We start from the raw sequence: 19,726 nt of genomic DNA, 5'->3' as shown, positions 1-19,726 counted from the left end.
CGTCCCATTCGGTTCATATGCCGCATGTTAACAGAGAGCCTGTGTGAGATTTTCTTCTTTTGAGAAACATATGGAATGAAATAGAATGAATGAATGATTTTTTGCAGAAGACGGGAGTAATATTTTTCCCCCGGCCACTTGTAAAAAAAAAATTAATCCCACTAGCTCACAGGTGTTTCAGCCACAGAGTCCCACCTCAGAAAAATGGCTCTAATGAATGCCAGTGGAGATTTCCTGAGAAGAAAGGACATGGGTGGTCCTCCTCAGAGCAGCCCAACCTGTTTCCACTAGCCGCCATATACAACTCTTTTCCTCAGCTCTCGAATCACGTAATCCCTGACCTCAGCAAGAATCTGCCATTAAACCCAATTTACCTCCAGATCCCCCCCACCAAAACATTTTTCAGATTTGCACTTCCGTCAGTCTACGATTTCCTTTAGGTTTCTCTCATTTGTCACCCAGGCATGTGATTGTTTTGCCTGTAAACCCGAATTGAAGACTCATGCTTCATTTATACAGCGCTCCACGTCTATGAGGATGGGGCTGCTGCCAAACAGGAAGAGCAGGCCACAGAGAAAAGGAAGAAATATACAGAGTACTCCTCGATACAATTCTGGCCTGCTCAAGCCAAAACAAACACAACCCCGCAGACCTTAACGACATGATGTCGATATCGAGGCTCTTTAGAAATGTTTTCTATGAACGTTGCTCGTTTTCTACGCTCATCAATGTAGTTCTAAGTGTGTGCCGAGTCCATTAAATCCTGTGCGTGGAAAAAAAAAAAAACGCGGCCCCACGTCACGGACCTTGATATTTCCCTCGTAAGGGGCCTCACAGTTATTACATTTAAACAAATGAGCAGTTGACGGTTAAGGGCCTTGCTCAAGGGCCCCAACAGTGGCAGCTTGGAGATTGAAACTCAAGATCCAATCAGAAGCCTACATCTTAACCAGGGAAGTACCACATCCAATGGAAAAAACAGAGACCCGTAGAGGAAACCCATTGGATACCGGAAGAACATGCGAAACGCAACCTATACAGTAACCTAACTAACTTTAAAAACTCGCAAGTCATAAACACCTGAACTTCGAAAAGCTGTTAACATGTTGCGTGATAAACGAGAGCCTTAGCGAGCGTAATGATGTCTCGAAGCGTCTCCTCCGAGTCTCGGGTTTACAGTAAGGTAGGAAGCGCTGAGAGAAGGCCACTCTTCTGAAAGCGTCTCCTATGGGAAAGCAGTGGAAACATGTTAGTCTAATGGGTTAATGATCCGCTCTCAGGTTAGAGTGCCATTAAATGCTGGGCAAACTGTATCTCTCTGTCTCCCTCTTCCTCTCTGTCTATCTATCTATCTCTCCCTTTTTTACACACACACACACACACACACACACACACACACACACACGGTGTGATGGGACTAATTGATTGAGATTGCTCTCTATCAGAATTGGCCTCCCACCATAAATGCCATTCCTGTGTGTTAGCTTGTTCAAACAGTAGTCCTGTGTTAATGGTTAAGGCAGAGTATTTGCTCGGCATTAGCCAGTGGTGGACGCCAGGACAATGCCTACTCTTGATGACAGAAGACGCAGACAAAGAGAGAGGCCGAGTTAATGCAGACTGAGTGCATGAAGCAAACAGTGAGTCTAAGGAAGACAAACCTCTTCCTATCTTCAGCTGTCGTTCATATTGTCTAGATTTGTACATTACCCTAAAGCAGCATCAGTAAAGAAGAAAAATGCTACAAGTAGCTTATTATTTAGACTTGGATTTGGACTGGATCATCATCTTCCTCCAAACTGATACCACAAAGTACGAGACACACAATTGTATAAGCTGCATGGAATTTTCCCTTCACTTGTACTAGGAGACCCAAACCTGCTCTAGCATGACGATGCCCATGTGCGCAAAGACAGATTTATGAAGATATAATTTGCATGGGTTAGAAGATCTGGAACATCTTACATGGCCTGCTCTAGAGCTCTGACTTTAACCCTATAGGATGAACTAGAATGCACCCCAGGCCTCCTCAACTTACCGACATGAGTACCTGTCTTTGCTAATGCCCTTGTGACTGAAAGCGTACAAATCTCCCGTAACACACTCCAAAATCTAGCAGAACATCTTCCCAGAAGAATGGAGTCTATTATAGGCAGCAAATGGGGACTAAATCTGGAATGGGATGTTCGAATGGCACATACTAATCTTATGCTTAGGTGTCCACAACCTTTTTTCCATATAGTGTAATAAAGAAACGGAAGAAGTGAAAATATCTGGACCTCCTTCAAGCTTTAAAAGCCGTTCCATGGTCCATCCTAATTTATTGATCTACGGTTGTTATGTGCAATTAGCTTTTATTATGTGTTACAGTTGACTCAGGCAGATATCATCAAGAGAGGGCAAAATGGCTTCGCTGTATTGACAGAGTGATAATTGCCCTGCCAGAGGTGTGTGGTGTGAGACCTTGAGAGGCAAGAAAAAGAATATCTTTATGCTTCTGTGATGCAGGCCGAGAGATACTTAAGGGTCACCCAGTAGGCTCTTATCAGTTCTGAGTCGTTAGCGTAGTAGTGGATTGGGCTATTGCTGTAGAGAATAGGGGAGTAAGGGCACTCAGGCTCGGCTCGTTCAGGTCTTCTGTTCCACGCGGGTGCTCGGGGATGAGCGCGAGGAAGGAGGGAGAATGGGCCTCGTAGGGGTCAGGTGAAGGGGAGAGAGGCCAGCGTGTCAGCATCGCTCCATCACCTGTGATTTAGGACACATCGTTCAGCTCGAAGATGAACTGGAGGAGATCCGGGGCCGATCGCTGGCGGGTTTTATTTGTGGCTATGAAAACACACATACATTTGCTTGTGAGGGACTGAATAAATGAATGAGTTTGTGTAATTTATAATTAAACATTATATATATATATATCTTCGATGCAAATTTTTTTTAATGAACGTCCAGATGCTTACGTGTTTCCTTCAACAAGACAATAAACATGATTCCATATTATTCACATTTTGTAAAGAATTATCTGCGGCATCCACACGGCCACATAATATACGGGATCCACCTGACATTCCAAACACAGCTGTTTTCATATTTACTCTACAAGCGAACGCAGATAAAACTCGTACTTCACACTCGACCCGTACGATTGTGCGACAAAACAAATGCCCAAAGCTGTCGTTTTATTGGATAAGAATACATGATCTCAAGTCCTTCCGTATCTCTTGCTGGCGCTCTCTCCAGACCTTCACCCAGCCGTGTTTGGATTTTCCACGCGAGCAGCTGATGGCCTGCTGTGCAACCACAATTGTTCGTGGAAGCTCTTGAAAATAGAAGCATATAGGAAGCAATGCACAATGACTGTTGCTTGACCTACTAATGGTTTTAACAGTGCTAGGACATGTTCTGTCTCTTCTCCCTCTCTCTCTCTCTCTCTCTCTCTCTCTCCCTCTCGAAATCCCCCCCCAGCCCCTCCTCCCTTCCTAACTGTCTCTCACATGTACCCAGAGAGCAAAAAAAAAGTAGGAAAAAGCCGAGGAAAACATATGGGGTTTAATTAAACCAGGGATCCGATTAGACATTCCGTTCTCTGGGAACATGTCTGCCAGTGGCACACCAGAGAAAAAGCGACAAGGAGAAGAATGCTAAAATAAACACGTCGCAGGTAGAAACAAACCTGATAACCGAGGGGGTATGAGTCAGATGTGCCATGGCACACATCCCGGCCCTTTCCCAGGCTTGGAGTGCTGTTTACTCGGCCGGCGGTACTCTGTGACACACACATTCACTCACACACACACACACACACACACACACACACACACACACACACACACACACACACACACACATATATATAATCATGCACACCCTGCTTTCCCTACACTGTCTCACTCATCTCCTGGCTTTACAGAGAAGGTCAGGATAACATGGCCTTTACACATTTAAATTGACAAGCCATGGGTGGTAAGGATAACTATATATATATATGGGGGGACAGAATCCCCCAGACATTGTCAAATATTTAAATCCCTGCTGCCAAGATGCTTCTGTGTCTGTCACGGATCGTGGAAAGTAAAACTTAAATCTGTCACATGGGTGGTTGGATAAAAAAAAAAAAAAGGGAATTAAAGCTTCTTTCTTTTTACATTTTTATTTACATTAACAATATGCTGTATATTAACTTATTGAGAGAAGATTGTTAGTTCCATGGGAAATCAGACACTGAGCACCCCCTTATAACCAAAATGGTACAATCCTCATTTCATAAGATTCGACTGTAAGGTTGCTAGTCAAATCATACTCTTCCTATTGAAGCATCGAATCTTCGACTATTTAGGGTCACCCCTAATATAGTGTGAGTGTGTGTGTGTGTGTGTGTGTGTGTGTGTGTGTGTGTGTGTGTGTTTACTTTTTTTTCTTTCATTATTTATGAACCATATAATTCTTATATGACAGAAATCTAAGAAGCCTCCTTCACATGATCCCATGGTCTTCTCTATATCTTACCTTGAAACGTGTAAAGGAAAAGGTAAGACATGCTTCTGTAAATGAATACATGAAAATGTATCACCCCGTGTACACGACTCTCGTTTCGTCACCTCACGAAGCCCTCACTGCCTGAGATTGAAACCTTGACCCCTACATGTTAGGCCTAGCAATGGTTTATTCTGCTATAAAGAGCTTTGTCTTCAGCGTTGGACTCCACTCCGGTGTCATAAAAAAAGAAAAGAATAAAGGGAGAGGAAAAAAAAAAAAGACAGGGCTAAGTTGATAAATCCTCTCGGTAAGCAAAGAGCTCTCAGGAGCTCTCGTGTTATCAGTTCACATCCACTTCTGGCGGTCAGGATGGTCACGCTCGGTTGGCGTTGGAGACGCCGGAGTCATTAGGTTCTCTCGCCTCGGTCAACAGGCTGCGTGTTTACAGAGCCACTCATTTCATCTTGGCCCCAAATTTGAGCGTGTTGTATGGATTTGTAAAGGACAGCAGAAGTTTGTTGATGTATGAAAAGGTCCGGTGTCTTGTAAATGTCTTAATATGATCGATCCAAGCTGCAGATCAAACGTCCAAGGACAGATCTCTTCTGTATGAACAAAACTGCGGAGAATTGTATAGAATGGATCTGGACATTGTAGCATTACAAACCAGGGTGAACCCAAAGCAAGCTTCATGAAGACATGGTCTGTTGAGGGTGGAATAGAGGAACTCGAGTGTAATGCGAAGAGCCCCATGATCTCCTCAACCTCCGTTCTAGATCTGGTGGGAGGACCTCCAAAGAATTAGGAATAGGAACGAGGACGTATGGCTTTGAGGGCGAAGCATGGACACATTTCAGTAAAACTGAGAACGCAGAGTATTGCGAAAGTACGATTCCTTTGCGGAAAAAGTTCAAAGTGAGACAGTTGACATGCTTCATCAAGCTGAAGATGCGTTCTTCTGATTCTCACCCTGCATAGTGATCTCACCCCTCACCCTCTCTCTTTCTCTCTCTTTCCTGTTAATCATTTCTTCAGTACAATCCGACAGCTCGCTCTTATCTACCAGTGTGTCACTTTATAACTGGCTGCTATTACGCCCGGGCGAGGTCACGTGACCCGACCGGCCCAATGGAGCCTCGGGGTAGGGGGACGCGGTACGACGGCGGGTCACCGACAGGCGAGAGCGCGCGGCGCGTGGCGCAGGCGGACGGAGATGCGAGCGGAAGCCCCGAGCACGAGCGGGCCGAGAGAGAGAAATATCATGCACAAGAGTTCTCAGCTCGGCTTACTTTCCAAGATTAACTGCACCAGTTTGCAATGTCTTCGAGTCCTGAGGGTGAAATAGGACTGAGTGACTCCTGTGAAGATGTGCCATGTTTAGGTGAGTAGGTTGATCCAGAGCGGGAGAAGAAAAAATAAAATTAAACACCCCCCCAAAATAAGAAAAAGAAAAAGACAACGCCGCTAATTGACGGAATGTTTTCTTCTCGTCATTCCTGAATGACACCTGCACGTGCGACCCAGGCCTCAGGTTCAGCATGCAAACCTCATCAACCAGCAGCGAACACACTCAACACCTCGAGATCATTTCAAATAAACAAACAAACAAATAAATACAAATTATAAAAAAGGAAAGAAAAGAAAACTATCCATTGAATTGGAATCGACACGCAGTGAAGTCGCGCATACTTAAAAAAATATATACTTTTAAAATATTCACAACATTTGTGTGTGTGTGTATGTGTGTGTGTGTGTGTGTGTGTGTGTGTGAGAGAGAGAGAGAGAGAGAGAGAGAGAGCGTTTATTTATTTATTTATTTATTTGTGCATTGGCCTATGACAGGCTCGCTATAATACTACTACTAATAATAATAATACCCATTATTATTTATTTTTTATTTGTATTTGTTGCTATTATTATTTAATAATTATTATTATTATTATTATATTTATAATTGGGGTTCAAGTGAATTGAACTTTTTTCTTTCAAAAAGTAGCCGTAAAAATATTTTTTTTTACATTTTCATGAGTAAATTCGTTGTTTTTGAGTGAATCACGTGAGTTTGATATTTTCTATTATATTTTGATATTTTATATTTTTAGTTTTATTTGAGTCGGAGGTGTGTGTGTGTGTGTGTGTGTGTGTGTGTGTGTGTGTGTGTGTGTGTGTGTGTGTGTGTGTGTGTGTGTATAAAATTAAATGTCTACAAGAGTGGATATACTGTCCGTATCTACTCTACAGTGACCCTAAAAACAAGATTAATAATTTTTTTTTCTCATATCAACTCGTTTTATTTTTAATACACTAATTAGAATTTTTTTCAAATGTTGTCTGATATTTTTAAAGCACAGATCAGATTTTTATTTTAGTTTTCAAACCAGAATTTAGGGATCGTTCAGTTTGTTAAGAAGACGAGCGTGTTTTAAATATAAAATATAAAAAAAATAGTTATTTTGTTTTCCTAAGAATAAATATGGAACGTTTGGACAATTCAATGAATAAAATGAATAATTATTGTTGACTAAATGATGGTTAGTCTGTAGGATTTTTCTCCACGTGAATCATTGATGCGGTTTTTTTTTTCCGGCGTGGATAAATAAACGTGTAATAAATAAATGCGTCGTGCCAGGGGACCTTTTATTACACGGATATGAAGTATAATAAGAAAAGAATAAGCAGCTCTTGTGTGGCGGAGCCCCTGGAGAAGGAAAAGACTGTACAGGAGTTTCATCTGATTGCGCTACAGAACTTTACAGGTCCGTCATTAGCGGCGTTAAACAGCTGAAATCCAGGGAGAGGGTCGGAGAGAGGGAGGAATAGAAAGAGAGAGAGAGAGAGAGAGAGGGAGGAAAGTATCCCGCCAGGTAATTGGACCGGCGGCCCGTGACGTCACGCCGGGAGCGCGCCTCCGATTGGCGGACGCGGTGTGTTTTTGCGGCGTCAACAAAGCGGCGAGGACAGGTCCGAACTCCACCACTGTGTCCGCGTAGGACTGCGCGCGAGTGCATATACACACACACGCACACACAAACACGCTCAAACGCGCGCGCGCACGCATACGCACGCACAGAGCACTGCGCCACACCGCAAGTTTGACAGTTCACTGATAGAGAGAGAGAGAGAAAGAGGGAGGAAGGAAAAAGGAATGTTTTAGGTGCACAAGTGTTTTGCTGATGAGACTTGACCAAGGCGTTTGTCTCAAAAGAAAGAAAGAGAAAGAGAAAGAAGTCCCAGTGCAATCGGTGGTGTCGCGCGCTGCAAAGGCCTTGTACCGGAGCAGCTCGCGCAAACGACAATCATGAAGTTCTACACCGGGCATCTGTAGTGACTCCGGATTTCCACTGTGAATGAGTGTGTGAATGAGTGTGTGAGTGCATGTGTGCGAGTGTATGAGTGAAGCATCTCTGGTGTTGTTCTTGGTCCAGGTGGATCGCCGGACACCGCGGCGTCTCTTCTCCCTTTCAGCGGAGCTGTCATGCTGCCCAAAGTCGAGTCGGAGTGTCTGGGACTCGCTCGGTCGCATGGGGAGCAGGGACACCTTCCTGCAAACATGCAAGGTAAGAAAGCGCTCGCGCTGAAACGCGGTGTCGATTTGATTACTTCAAATTATTATTTTGTTGCGCAACACAACCTGCCAGACACGTGGCTCGCAGTCAGACTTTGTAAATGCATGCACGCGTAAGATGCGTGACACTTCTTACATTTCCGACAAAAAAAAAAAAATAGCATTACTTACATTTTTTATTTTTTTATCCACAAAATCACGGGCTGGCTCCAAAATCCATACATGCACATGCATGCATTCATCGTCTTCAAGAACTTATTTAGTGCAAAAGAGATGCATGTAAACGTGCATCATTATAGGGAAAAAAATATATATTTTTAATGTCCCGAAAAACGTTGAGGAAAAAGGTGTTTTTTAAAAATAACTTCTTCACGCGTTTTGGGTTGGATTTTATAACTTTTTTTAAACATAAACAAACCAATCAGATGTTAAAATCATGCATTTTTATTTGTATTCTTTGTATTATTTTAATTAACGGGACGCAAAAATTAAATCGCGCGTTTTTTTTATTGTAATGCAGCGAATCTACTTTACTTTAATTCTTTATTAATTCTTGCTTTTTTTCTTATTGTATAATCAGATCGGACGTGTCTTTATAATATGCACGAGCTATAAATGGCAGCTAAACAATTTTCGGGAGTATTTCTGTCACCCTGAAATCACGTTACAAATAACGAGGCCGGTTGTGTTTAATGAACGTTGTTGTCTCGTGTGCACGTGCATTTATTCTTTTGCTTCGCTGCTTTACAGTTGCAGGACGCACATTTATTTTTCTTTAATTGAGTACGATTCTGTAGAGAATGCATAAAAAAATGCATAAAAAAACATTAACCAAAAGTAAAAGCAATAAAAACCCACCCTGGTTAGTAAACATTCATTGTCGATTGTAAAGCAATTCAGCTCGAGCGATGAAGCAGCTATTGTTGATTTTTTTTTAGTCGATTATTTAAAATGTTTTCTTTTATTTATTGTGTCTAAACAAAATCATGTCTGCTACTCATTCAAAAGCCGGAAATTAGTCAGATTTTTTTTCTAACAAAAATATACTTACATAATATAATTTAATAAATAAAAAATGTTTTTTAATGCGTTTTGATTTACAAGTTATAACGCAGGGGGAAAAAATCATTATCGCGCGCAAACACGGAAAATGTTATCTCGGAGAAATAAAGAAAACGAAAACACACACACACACACACACACACACACACACATGCACACACAGTGAAGAGATAAATGTTGGAGTAAACGGATTAATTAGTTTGCACACATGAGCCCGGAGTTGAGCCAGTTGAGCTTTGGCTCGGCCGACGGCTAGAACCCGACACTCCAACGCGCGCGCTTTCTCCGACCAATTTACGAGCGCTCATGAATATTAATAAGACTCAAAGTTGATGGCTGCCCTGTGTGCCACCATCCTCCACATTCTTCAACACGTTTTATTTTATTTTTCTCTCCCTCAAACTCTTTTTTTTTTTTTTTTGCTTCTCCATGGTACTGATTTATTTTTCTGCACACATCTGTAGGGTATTGAAGCTCTTGGTGCTATGAAGAACTTTTCAGCTCCAAGAAGCATATAAATTCACAAGAGTTAATAGGAATAGGTCTAAACTGTGTGTGTGTGCTTTTGCAGCCCCTCAGTTTAAAATGATGGACTACTCCTATGACGAAGACCTGGATGAGATGTGTCCTGTGTGTGGAGACAAGGTGTCCGGATATCACTACGGCCTGCTCACCTGTGAGAGCTGCAAGGTGGGCTGGGATACACTTGTGCATACCTAGACAGAGAGAAAGAGTGTGTGAGTGTGTGTGTGTATATGTGAATGTGTGTGAAGAATCAACTGAATTTAATCTGTGGTGAATTCTCACCTCCTATGCTGGATTAACACTACACTTCCCTTCACTGCTGGATCACTTAAACCGCTCCGGGTGCTAATTCTGCAGTCTCTAGCAATCCGGTTAACTCGGACATCATTAAATCATCACTTACCGCGTTACGTCTCGATGCGTAACATCGTTTCAGTGTAAACGCTGGTTGTTAATTTAGCTCTGAGACTGACACGGTGTCAAAGTGTGCTTGATTATTATCTACTGCACCGTCATCAAACAGCGTTCTAACAGGGATCTGTTGTGGGGAAAAAGACACACACACACACACACACACACACACACACACACACACACACACACACACACACACACACACACACATATATATATATATATATATATATATATATATATATATATATATACAGTGCATTGGCTAAAAAATAGGACTATTTTCTATTTGTCTTTTTTTGCAAAATTTTTTATTATTCAGAAGCCCAAACTATGCGTCCACATATGGACGATTTTCCAGCTTTCTACATCATAACAAAATTTTTTTTCTTCTCTACACACTATATACCCAAGTCCATTTTTCTTTCCTCGTCCTGACAAACAGCAATGAATCATAGCCCTCATTTAATTTGTTTTTGTAACACACACATATACTAATACAGTCAATATTAACTTTGCTCATGACTCATTTTAATTACTCCTGTTTTCCTTTATATATATATATATATATATATATATATATATATATATATATATATATATATATATATATATATATATATATATATATAAAATGTATTTATTTATTTATTTTTTCTTGCCTGGGCTACAAGTAATCAATGATTTACCAGAGCTTGGATCATAAATGTGCTGTAATAAAATGCACAAAAATGATGACAGAAGCCATATTACAGATTTGTCCATCATTCTGTTAGTACACTCATTGCACTTTTTCTACACGTTTCTGTAAAAAAAATATATTCGATATCGATAGAGCGGCAGGTCGGATCAGTAAACGAGGGCCAGTGGCTTTCACTGTGTTGCCAACATTATTTTTAGCTAGGTCCAAAAGACTTCAGAAAGAAGAAGTGCAGCAGCATACTTGAGGTGTGTGTTTGTGAAAGTGTGTGTGTGTGTGTGTGTGTGTGTGTGTGTGTGTGTGTGTGTGTGTGTGTGTGTGTGTATTGACTGTGCTAGTTGAAAATGGTGCAGATTTCACAACTTCCTATAAGCTAGTGGAATGTTTATTTATATAATATGTGAAAGTAATGTAAATTATACTGCTTCTTATGGTGAGCATGTATATATTTATATAAAGAAATAATTTATATATATTTATATTTATATATATACATTTATTTATTTAAATTTTTTTTTTTTATATATATATAAAATATTTTTTAATTATAATATAAATCATGTAGTTTTATTTAGTGTATGTGACCATGCTGAGCCGTGGATTGGTTATATGGTGGCCTACATCTGGAAATATTTTTAACGGGAAACAAATCACTGCAGTAAATCGAGCTCAAATTGAATCGATGGCTCATTATTAATACTCCGTATTTGCTACATTATCTGTTGTGCTGTAAGTGTTATCTGGGGCATACATTCCATTTGATCCTTTGACATTGTTGCTGTTAATTTATGCCCATGTGAGCTCGCATGTCACCAAGCATGTGAGAGCACATGAACCGATCTGTGTTTACACAAGTAAGCCCTGGATGGTGATCGTTCGCTGGCCCCCTCACTTGCTTTTCATGTTTCAACTTGTGTGGCCTTGACTGCAACCAGTGTGTGTGTGTGTGTGTGTGTGTGTGTGTGTGTGTGTGTGTGTGTGTGTGTGTGTGTGAGAGCATGTGTGTATGTGTGAGCCATTTGTCTTTGGCCTGAATAGCACATTAACGAATTCAGCGGGGTCAGATTTTTGACATCTTCATTCATCCTGCTCGGCAGGGTTTCTTCAAGCGCACTGTGCAGAACAACAAGCGCTACACGTGTATCGAGAACCAGAGCTGTCAGATCGACAAGACTCAGCGTAAGCGCTGCCCGTACTGCCGCTTCCAGAAGTGCCTCAACGTCGGCATGAAGCTGGAAGGTAAGGGAAATAAAATTTTAAAAAATTCGCTGTGCATGACCCAAAATCTTTTCCATCATCAAGTACCACAATCCTTAACTCTACATGTTACCAGCTGACTTGTAATCATTTTGTGTGTGTGTGTGTGTTGAATGTGTAGTAGTATGGCGCTTCACAGCTTTAAAAGCAACTGATATTCGATATGCGAGCTCGAGCAGCAGTCCTGAGCCAGGGGAATGAGAGCTAGGCCACATTTTTTTGATTTTCAGATCATGACAAAAGGCTACTTAGAAATGTACTGTCAAATCTACAAAGGTGTTGGTTCATCTTTTAAACTTTTTTTTAGCATTCATTAAAAATAGTAATGTGATTGTGTGTGTGTGAGAGAACCCGGGATGTTCTATCACGCTCTGCAATGCTTCCCAAAATTTTTTTCAAGTTACAACTGTAGTAATTTTAGTTTGTTTTTTTTGTTTTTTCTTTTGTCCTTCATTTACTTCTGCATTGAGTAAGAATTTTATTGTATGGAGTTATTTCATGATAGAACTTTGCAAGATTACAGCGAGGAGATACACTCTCCACGTGTTTCGAGCTACAAGGTTAAAGCCTGATAGTCCCATTCCAGGCATCGGGAAATTCGTTGCATTTACGTCGACACAGTTTGTGTGTCGTTGTGCATCGTTTTTTTCAGATATCCGCGTCTCATCAGCGAAAGTTAACGCAAGCCGGAAAAAGTCGAATAAAAAGAAAAGTGTTTATTCATTCACTCTGGCGAGCGATGCCACGCACGGCTGAGCGTAAAATGATTTTAGTTTCATCGGCGTGCGTTATCCGTGGTAAGCACCGTCATGAATCAAAACGCCTCACAAAAAAAAAAAAAAAACAGGGAGGGTGGATACATGGAACGAGGCCCTCGAGCGAAAGGAGGGAAAAAAAGCAAGAAAAAACACTATGTCTAGGGTCAGGTAGCTTGCTGTCCCATTACGTATGCATTGGTATCATAGGTATTCATGTATGTGCATGGAGAAAAAAGCGCACGGACTGACCATGATAAACAGCGTGTCAGGATCAAGCCAGAGGGGGCGTTCATACACCCGTACAACAATGAGCCTCGGCCAAGCTACGTTGAATATACATTCCTGGATATTAAGCACAAATAAATCAGACAGTAAGCACTACATTAATCTGCCCACTCACCCATACCCACACACCCTCACACACACAGCAGCATCCGGACTCCCACATTGCGCTCGCAGGGGGCAGGTTTGCTTGGAATTTATACGCATTAAATAGATTAAACGCCCGCCGCGAAACGCACAAAGCTCCGCGACACACCCCCGTGGCTTTCGGCTTTCGAGCGAAGACATGCGTGCGTCCTGCATGTCAATGGACCTCATTTAATTGGGTTCCTGGAGGTTTTTCGGGGGCGCGAGAGCTACAATCACGTCTAATTGTGATTTCCCAAATGGGCCCGGGCGTTCGTCTCCAGCTCATTAATTTCCCCCCCATAATGTAATGCAGAGTCATTAATACTTAAAGTTGCCACAATCGTATCGATTTATTTATTTGTTTATTTATTCATTTGATTTATAAAAATTTTTTTTTTTACGTTCGAAACCTTAAAATGTTGAAAAAATATTCAAGCTGTGGATATAGTTGTAGTAAGGGCATCGTGGTGACTGTTAGCGGCTTTCTCAGATCAGACGCATGATATGGTGCGCCCACACACACACACACACACACACACACACACACACACACACACACACATCGCTTTGACGGGGCCCCATTAAAATCAGCTGGCAGCTGGCTTTTCATTTTTAATTAATTTATTAATTTCAGCTTCTCGTGCACTGTGTGTTCTGCAGTTATTAGAGGGACGTTCTGACAAGTGAGCGCACACTGGTTAGGACTCGGTGTGTGTTTGTGCGTGTCTTGTATGTCTGTGTCTGAGTGGAAAAGGGGATGGTGGATCCTCCAGCTTTTCCAGCATTCCACCTGCTGAACGTGTGGAACCTCAAAGGGAAATAACGAAGCCTAAATAATTGACATAAATTGAATGAACAGGCCCAGCATTGTAAAAGTATCATAATGACACTGATGGAAAGTGGTCCAAATGTAGATGTTGTCTATACCCATCAATTCCTGTTTGATATTTGGTTTAACTCATGACTTAAAGACTTCTCTCTTTTCTCTCCGCATGCCCAAGCTGTGCGAGCGGACCGCATGCGAGGCGGTCGCAACAAGTTCGGCCCCATGTACAAGCGCGACCGTGCGCTCAAGCAACAGAAGAAAGCGCTAATCCGGGCCAGCGGCCTCAAGCTGGAAGCAATGAACCACACCATGCAGAGCGCACCGGCTGACCTCACCATTTCCTCCGCCATCCAGACCATTCACTCAGCTTCCAAAGGTCTGGCACTGAGTCACCACCACCACCACCACCACCATCATCACCAACATCACCAGCATCACCAGCATCACCAGTCCAGCTCCGACTATGACCGCAGCCCATTTGTCCCTTCGCCCGTCAGCATGGCTATGCCACCGCAGGGCTACCAGGCCTACGGGCACTTCCAGAGCCGGGCCATCAAGTGCGAGTACCCCGAGCCGTACGGCAGCTCGCCTGAATCGCTGATGGGCTACGCGTATAGCGAGGCGCCCGGTTTCCCGCGCTTGGTAGCCGAGCTGCTCAAGTGTGAACCCGACGAGCCGCAAGTGCAAGCCAAGATCCTGGCTTACCTGCAGCAGGAACAGGCCGGCCGCAGCAAGCACGACAAGCTCAACACATTCGGCCTCATGTGCAAGATGGCCGACCAGACGCTCTTCTCGATCGTCGAATGGGCGCGCAGCAGCATCTTCTTCCGCGAACTAAAGGTGGGCGAAGCTCTTTTCTCCATTCCCTAAGTATTATTAGCATGCATTTATACGCTATACCACAAAGTTTTTAGTTACACTGGTTATTTTATATCAAATGTATATTTAAAAATGTCCGGATTAATATTTATAGTTATTTCCTGAGGCGCTCAGGACGTTGAAGGTTTATTTTGTAGTGGTTTTAACGCTTTCATTGTCCTTTTGCCAGCTATAATTATCGAGCAGTCACGCTTAAACGGTTAGTCATAATATTTTTCCAGAAAGTGCTGACTGGGTAGAGCGTAAGGACCGAATTCAAGGTGTTCTGAGCGTTGCGAGGCGGATAGCATGGCATAACTAATATAATGAAGATAGAGGTTCAACTATTCAGTGCAATATATGTTCACTTATATATGTATAGTATACCCAAGCAGAGATGTCAGTAGGCTTCATTTTTTTGCGTGAGTTTGCTTGAGTCTAAATTGAGCCTCGTCCTCAATTGTTGTCTTTTTGAAGGCCAAATCGGCCAAAAAAAAAAAAAGCTGTGAAAATAAGACAATTCCTTTTATGCTCGTGGGAAACAATTCTTCGCACACCTGTTTTCCATTTTTTTTTCTTTGACGTCACTTTGCTCATTGTTTGTTACTATTTTGTAGCTCCCTACCAACCATATTTATGCAAAACGTTCCCTCATATAGTTTTTATTTCTTTTTTTTAATATTTTTATATGCCACTGTTCATTAGCTCAAGCAGCTATACTTTGGGCCTCACTGCCATTTTTTCCAGGTTGAAGCCTTTTTATTGTAATGATATGTAATAGTCAGCCTCTTTATAATGCTATTAGCACTAGAGCTCTAGTGCCCGTTCCTTTCCTGTCGCTAGAATGGGAGAGACTCGATGCAGCTAATTCAGCAATGGATTAGCATTGTGTTCAGCTCGTTGCTATCTCGTGCTATTATACCGATAATTGTGTTTGAACTTTGGCTTTCCCTGTGTTGGATAACCCTTGTGGGTTTTTTTTTCTCGTACACTCGTACTGTGGATGATTACTTCAGACAGCCCTTGGAAAAAGGTCCTAGGGTGTAGGTGTTAAATTTGACATTAGGAGGTGTAATTAGCAAAGCTCTAGTGATGTAGCCTTTTCTGAATCACACAAACAAAAACGCAAACAAGCGCTAGCCTGCTTGTCTCTCAAAGCCTACTCCTGACACTAATGATATGGATGGATACTTGTGCAGTTATTGTGAAGCACAAAGACTTGTAGACACTACGAGAGGGTCCACGAGAGGGTTCTGCCCTCTTTCAATACGCTTTCCCTAGCAGGAGATACAGCACAGAGCAAATAAAAGGGCAAATATTGTAGCCCCAGGTGTTTTTTCCAAACAATGCTGTGTCATTTAGGATTTAAAGATTATAAATGACTGATTTCATGAAAAGAGAGAGAATATATATATATATATTTATTTATTTTTTTACTTTTTCCTCAAATGCACATTGTTCCAAACGAGCTTTTACAAAAAAAAAAAAAGGTTACGAATATAAATTTTTACCTCATCATCTCCTCCCTATGAGTTTATCCCTAATGACTGAGGCCACAGTGGTGAAGGAAAAAAATCTGAGATGGTATGAGGAAGAAACCTTGAGAGGAACCAGAATCAAAAAGGTGACATTCATTAAAGTTCCATCATTGTTGAGGTTATCAACTCTATATTTGCATATATTTTTTTTCCCTTTTTTTATTTTTTTCAGCGTATAGGCATATATATATATAAATATTTAAAATATTAAATAGTGATTAATCGCATGATTGTCATGAGTTAACTCGTGATTAATCGCACACTTTTATCAGTTCTAAATGTACCTTAAATGAATACTTTTTAAATCTTTAATACGCTCATCAACATGCAAATAGACAAATATGGATGCTTTATGCAAATGTATGTTTATTATTATTAGTGAAACAAAACTCAACATAGTGCATGGAGACAAAATATTCTTGTAAATGTTTTAAAGTAATGATGGTGTTTTAAATTACGTAAATCATCAGGAACTTTTGCCACGTTTCCACACGGACAGTTTTAATTGCCGGACGGCGGATTTTGGTGCTTGATTTGAAACTCGGTGCAAAACGAATGTTTAGTGACCAAAAAAATTTAGTTATTTTCTTTTTTTTATATCTGAGTAAAGAAAGTAAGTTGTGAATAAATGCGTGTTGCGTTGAAGGTTTCTTTTATATTAATTTGTTAAATTTATTTATAAGAATGGTGGCATTAATCGCGCTTAATAAAATCGGTGCCGTTAAAATGGATTTGCGTTAACGCGTTATTAAAATATATTAACGTTAAGACAGACAGACAGACAGACAGACAGACAGACAGACAGACAGACAGACAGATAGATAGATAGATAGATAGATAGATAGATAGATAGATAGATAGATAGATAGATAGATAGACAAGTGTCTATATGTCTTATAATACTCATTTAGAAAGTTTTTAGCATGTAAATATCAAAATGTCAGAGCCTGTGAATGTCAGTAAAGATGTAAACATAATGTGTTGAGAGCCGAGAAAACAATAACAGAAATACCAAACTCACAAAAAAAAAAAAAAACAACATTGTCAAAAACAGGTTAAAAGGCAGTCACTCATACTTACACACACACACACACACACACACACACACACACACACACTCATACATACACGCAATGGAACAGTAGGTGTTTCATCTGAAGCGTTCAGGGGAAAATGGTCTGTCACTGACTTTTGTTTGTACTCGATGCTTAACGTCCTCTCGAGCGGGCTAATGACAAAAGCCGCGGGTAGTGTTTAATAAACAGAGGAAAGGCGACGCGAATATAAGGCTTGTAACAGAGGAGCTGGGGAACTGCAAGGCCACTATAAATACACCTTCATGTGCGTCACTATTATTAGCCTCCTAAGAACAAAAGAAATTCCCTGGTAATCGAGTCGGGCCGCGAGACGTCCTCCGAAGAGTTTTTTAAACGCCGCCTTTTCCATAAGGTGGACTTGGTTACAACACTCGTAAATATCGTGTCGCGAAATGGCCCTCTAAATAGAGCTCCCTATTGTGTTCAAATGAATAAAGAGAGAGGGAGAGAGAGAGGGGAAAAGAGAGGGAGAGAGCCACATATTCCGGGGGTTACTTCATACACGTTTTAGAGGGAAAAAGTTCAACTCTGATGATAATACTACTAATAATGGTAGACTGGAGATGTGCTGTGAGCTTATTAGTCCAGTTTAGTCGTTCACACCGTACATGCCTTTCTTACTTGCGTCACCATCATGGCAAAGCAATAATATGCTTTTAAATGAATAAATGATGAGGGTTGAGATTTTTTTTTGGTGGACATTCTGGGCATATTAAACCACTGATTCTGCATTTGAGATTTGACATTTATTATACATTTAGCACAATTTATTTGACAAATTTTTGCAAATCTGTTTCCTATATATTGAGTTATATATTGGGTTTGCACATGCATTGGTGTACATTGAGTGCACTTTTTTTTTCCTTCACCGAAAGTGTGTGCAAGTGTGTGTGCTGAATGCGTGAGCTGGGCACAGAGAGGAGAAGAGAAGGGGGGAAACAGATGCACTTTTTTTTCCCCTTGTTGTCAGACCCGTGCGTGCCTGTCTTCTCCCGGCCCCTGCTGTTAGCGTTTGACATGTGGGGAGTGATTCACGTCCACAGAGAGATCGGCCTTTTCATTGCGTTCTCCCTGCCATTGTTTAATAGATAGGATGCATGCGCTGCACTTTTTCCTCGCCACACAATGGGAACAAAAATACACGGATTCGCCGCGCGCTTCGTTATGCTCGCGCTTCGCCAATACGCCGCCGGGTGTTAAAGGTAAACTTCATCACGTCGCCAATGAACCCGTTCGGTGTATATTTAGTCCTCCGAGCTGATAAAAGTCACCCATGCAAAGCTTACAGCTCCTCGACATGTGGTGCACATATTTATTTTTTACCTGTTCACGGCTGCTTGGGGACAGTCCAAATTTTTTTTTTTTACTTCACAGTCAAACGAATGACAATACCAGGCCTGCCGTTAAGCCATGCAGGAGTGTATTAAGGCCATGTTCTCTGATTTGTATCCAGCCGCAACGATTGCGCTTATTGGAAAAGCAGCTGGCGAGCAAAGAGCATGGAGCGAGCACTGGGTTCAGTGTGGCTCGGTCGTTAAGTCTTTTTTTTTTTTCACCTGCTGAGAGCTCTCTAATATGTATAAGCTTTAATAGAGTGGATATTCTTCCTCCCTGGCCTGTTTGAAAGGAATTTAATTAGGTCTAATTAGTCTACTGATCTGATACACACGGTATTAAATCACTTAACTAAATGGAAGGTGAATGTCGAACCACGAGCAGGATGTGTTGATCAGCACAGCGAAGTAAACACACTGTGTTTTTTTTTTGTTTTTTTCTTTTGGTATTTGGTTTGAATAATGCACGTTGGCGGCTCGCTGGATAGATTTCACTGTCCATTAATATTGCATGAATTTACTTTAGTAAACACTCAAACACCTTTTTATTTTCCTCCTTCCTCCCCGCAAATGCCTGACAGTCCAATTTTAGGAGTGTGGCTCAGAGACTATCATTTCCAACAGAGCCCGTATCTACAGGAATTAATAAGGCGTTGCGGATGCGATCTGTGAACTTGAAGGCAATTTATATCAACCCACCCCCTTCTCATGATACACACACACACACACACACACACACACACACACAACAGTGTTTTTTGGTGCAGGTCAGTACTCGCTGACAAACAGCCCCGGCGCATGAGGCCGCAGATTTGTAATCGCGTCCCCGCACCATTGCATTTGAATTATCCCAGCAGGGCGCTGTCTTGCTTTACATTACGGTGCGGTTTGGGGGGCTGGAGAGTGGA

The 19,726-nt window shown here is 41.5% G+C and overlaps 2 protein-coding genes across 2 annotated transcripts in view; one reads left to right on the top strand and one right to left on the bottom strand.

Annotated features, from left to right (window-relative positions):
* Positions 1 to 5,607: 5,607 nt before the first annotated feature.
* nr5a2 (nuclear receptor subfamily 5, group A, member 2) overlaps positions 5,608 to 19,726 on the top strand; it is a 41,274-nt gene continuing 27,155 nt past the window's right edge. The window contains exons 1-5 of the mRNA XM_083558180.1: positions 5,608 to 5,854; positions 7,899 to 8,030; positions 9,672 to 9,790; positions 11,837 to 11,978; positions 14,167 to 14,831. Of these exons, the coding sequence (XP_083414306.1) occupies positions 5,791 to 5,854; positions 7,899 to 8,030; positions 9,672 to 9,790; positions 11,837 to 11,978; positions 14,167 to 14,831 (1,122 nt within the window). The 5' untranslated portion in view covers positions 5,608 to 5,790. The remainder of the gene's footprint in view (positions 5,855 to 7,898; positions 8,031 to 9,671; positions 9,791 to 11,836; positions 11,979 to 14,166; positions 14,832 to 19,726) is intronic.
* LOC310735453 (uncharacterized protein) overlaps positions 9,704 to 19,726 on the bottom strand; it is a 35,009-nt gene continuing 24,986 nt past the window's right edge. Inside the window, exons 5-6 of the mRNA XM_083558226.1 lie at positions 9,908 to 10,163; positions 9,704 to 9,816 (exon numbers count right to left, since the gene is read on the bottom strand). The gene's annotated coding sequence lies outside the window, so the exon portion shown is untranslated. The remainder of the gene's footprint in view (positions 9,817 to 9,907; positions 10,164 to 19,726) is intronic.

Source organism: Silurus aristotelis (genome assembly GCF_946808225.1).
Source record: "Silurus aristotelis genome assembly, chromosome: 13".
Taxonomy (NCBI): domain Eukaryota; kingdom Metazoa; phylum Chordata; class Actinopteri; order Siluriformes; family Siluridae; genus Silurus; species Silurus aristotelis.
Note: the sequence above shows the minus strand (reverse complement) of the source record. Positions and strands in the feature narration are given on the sequence as shown.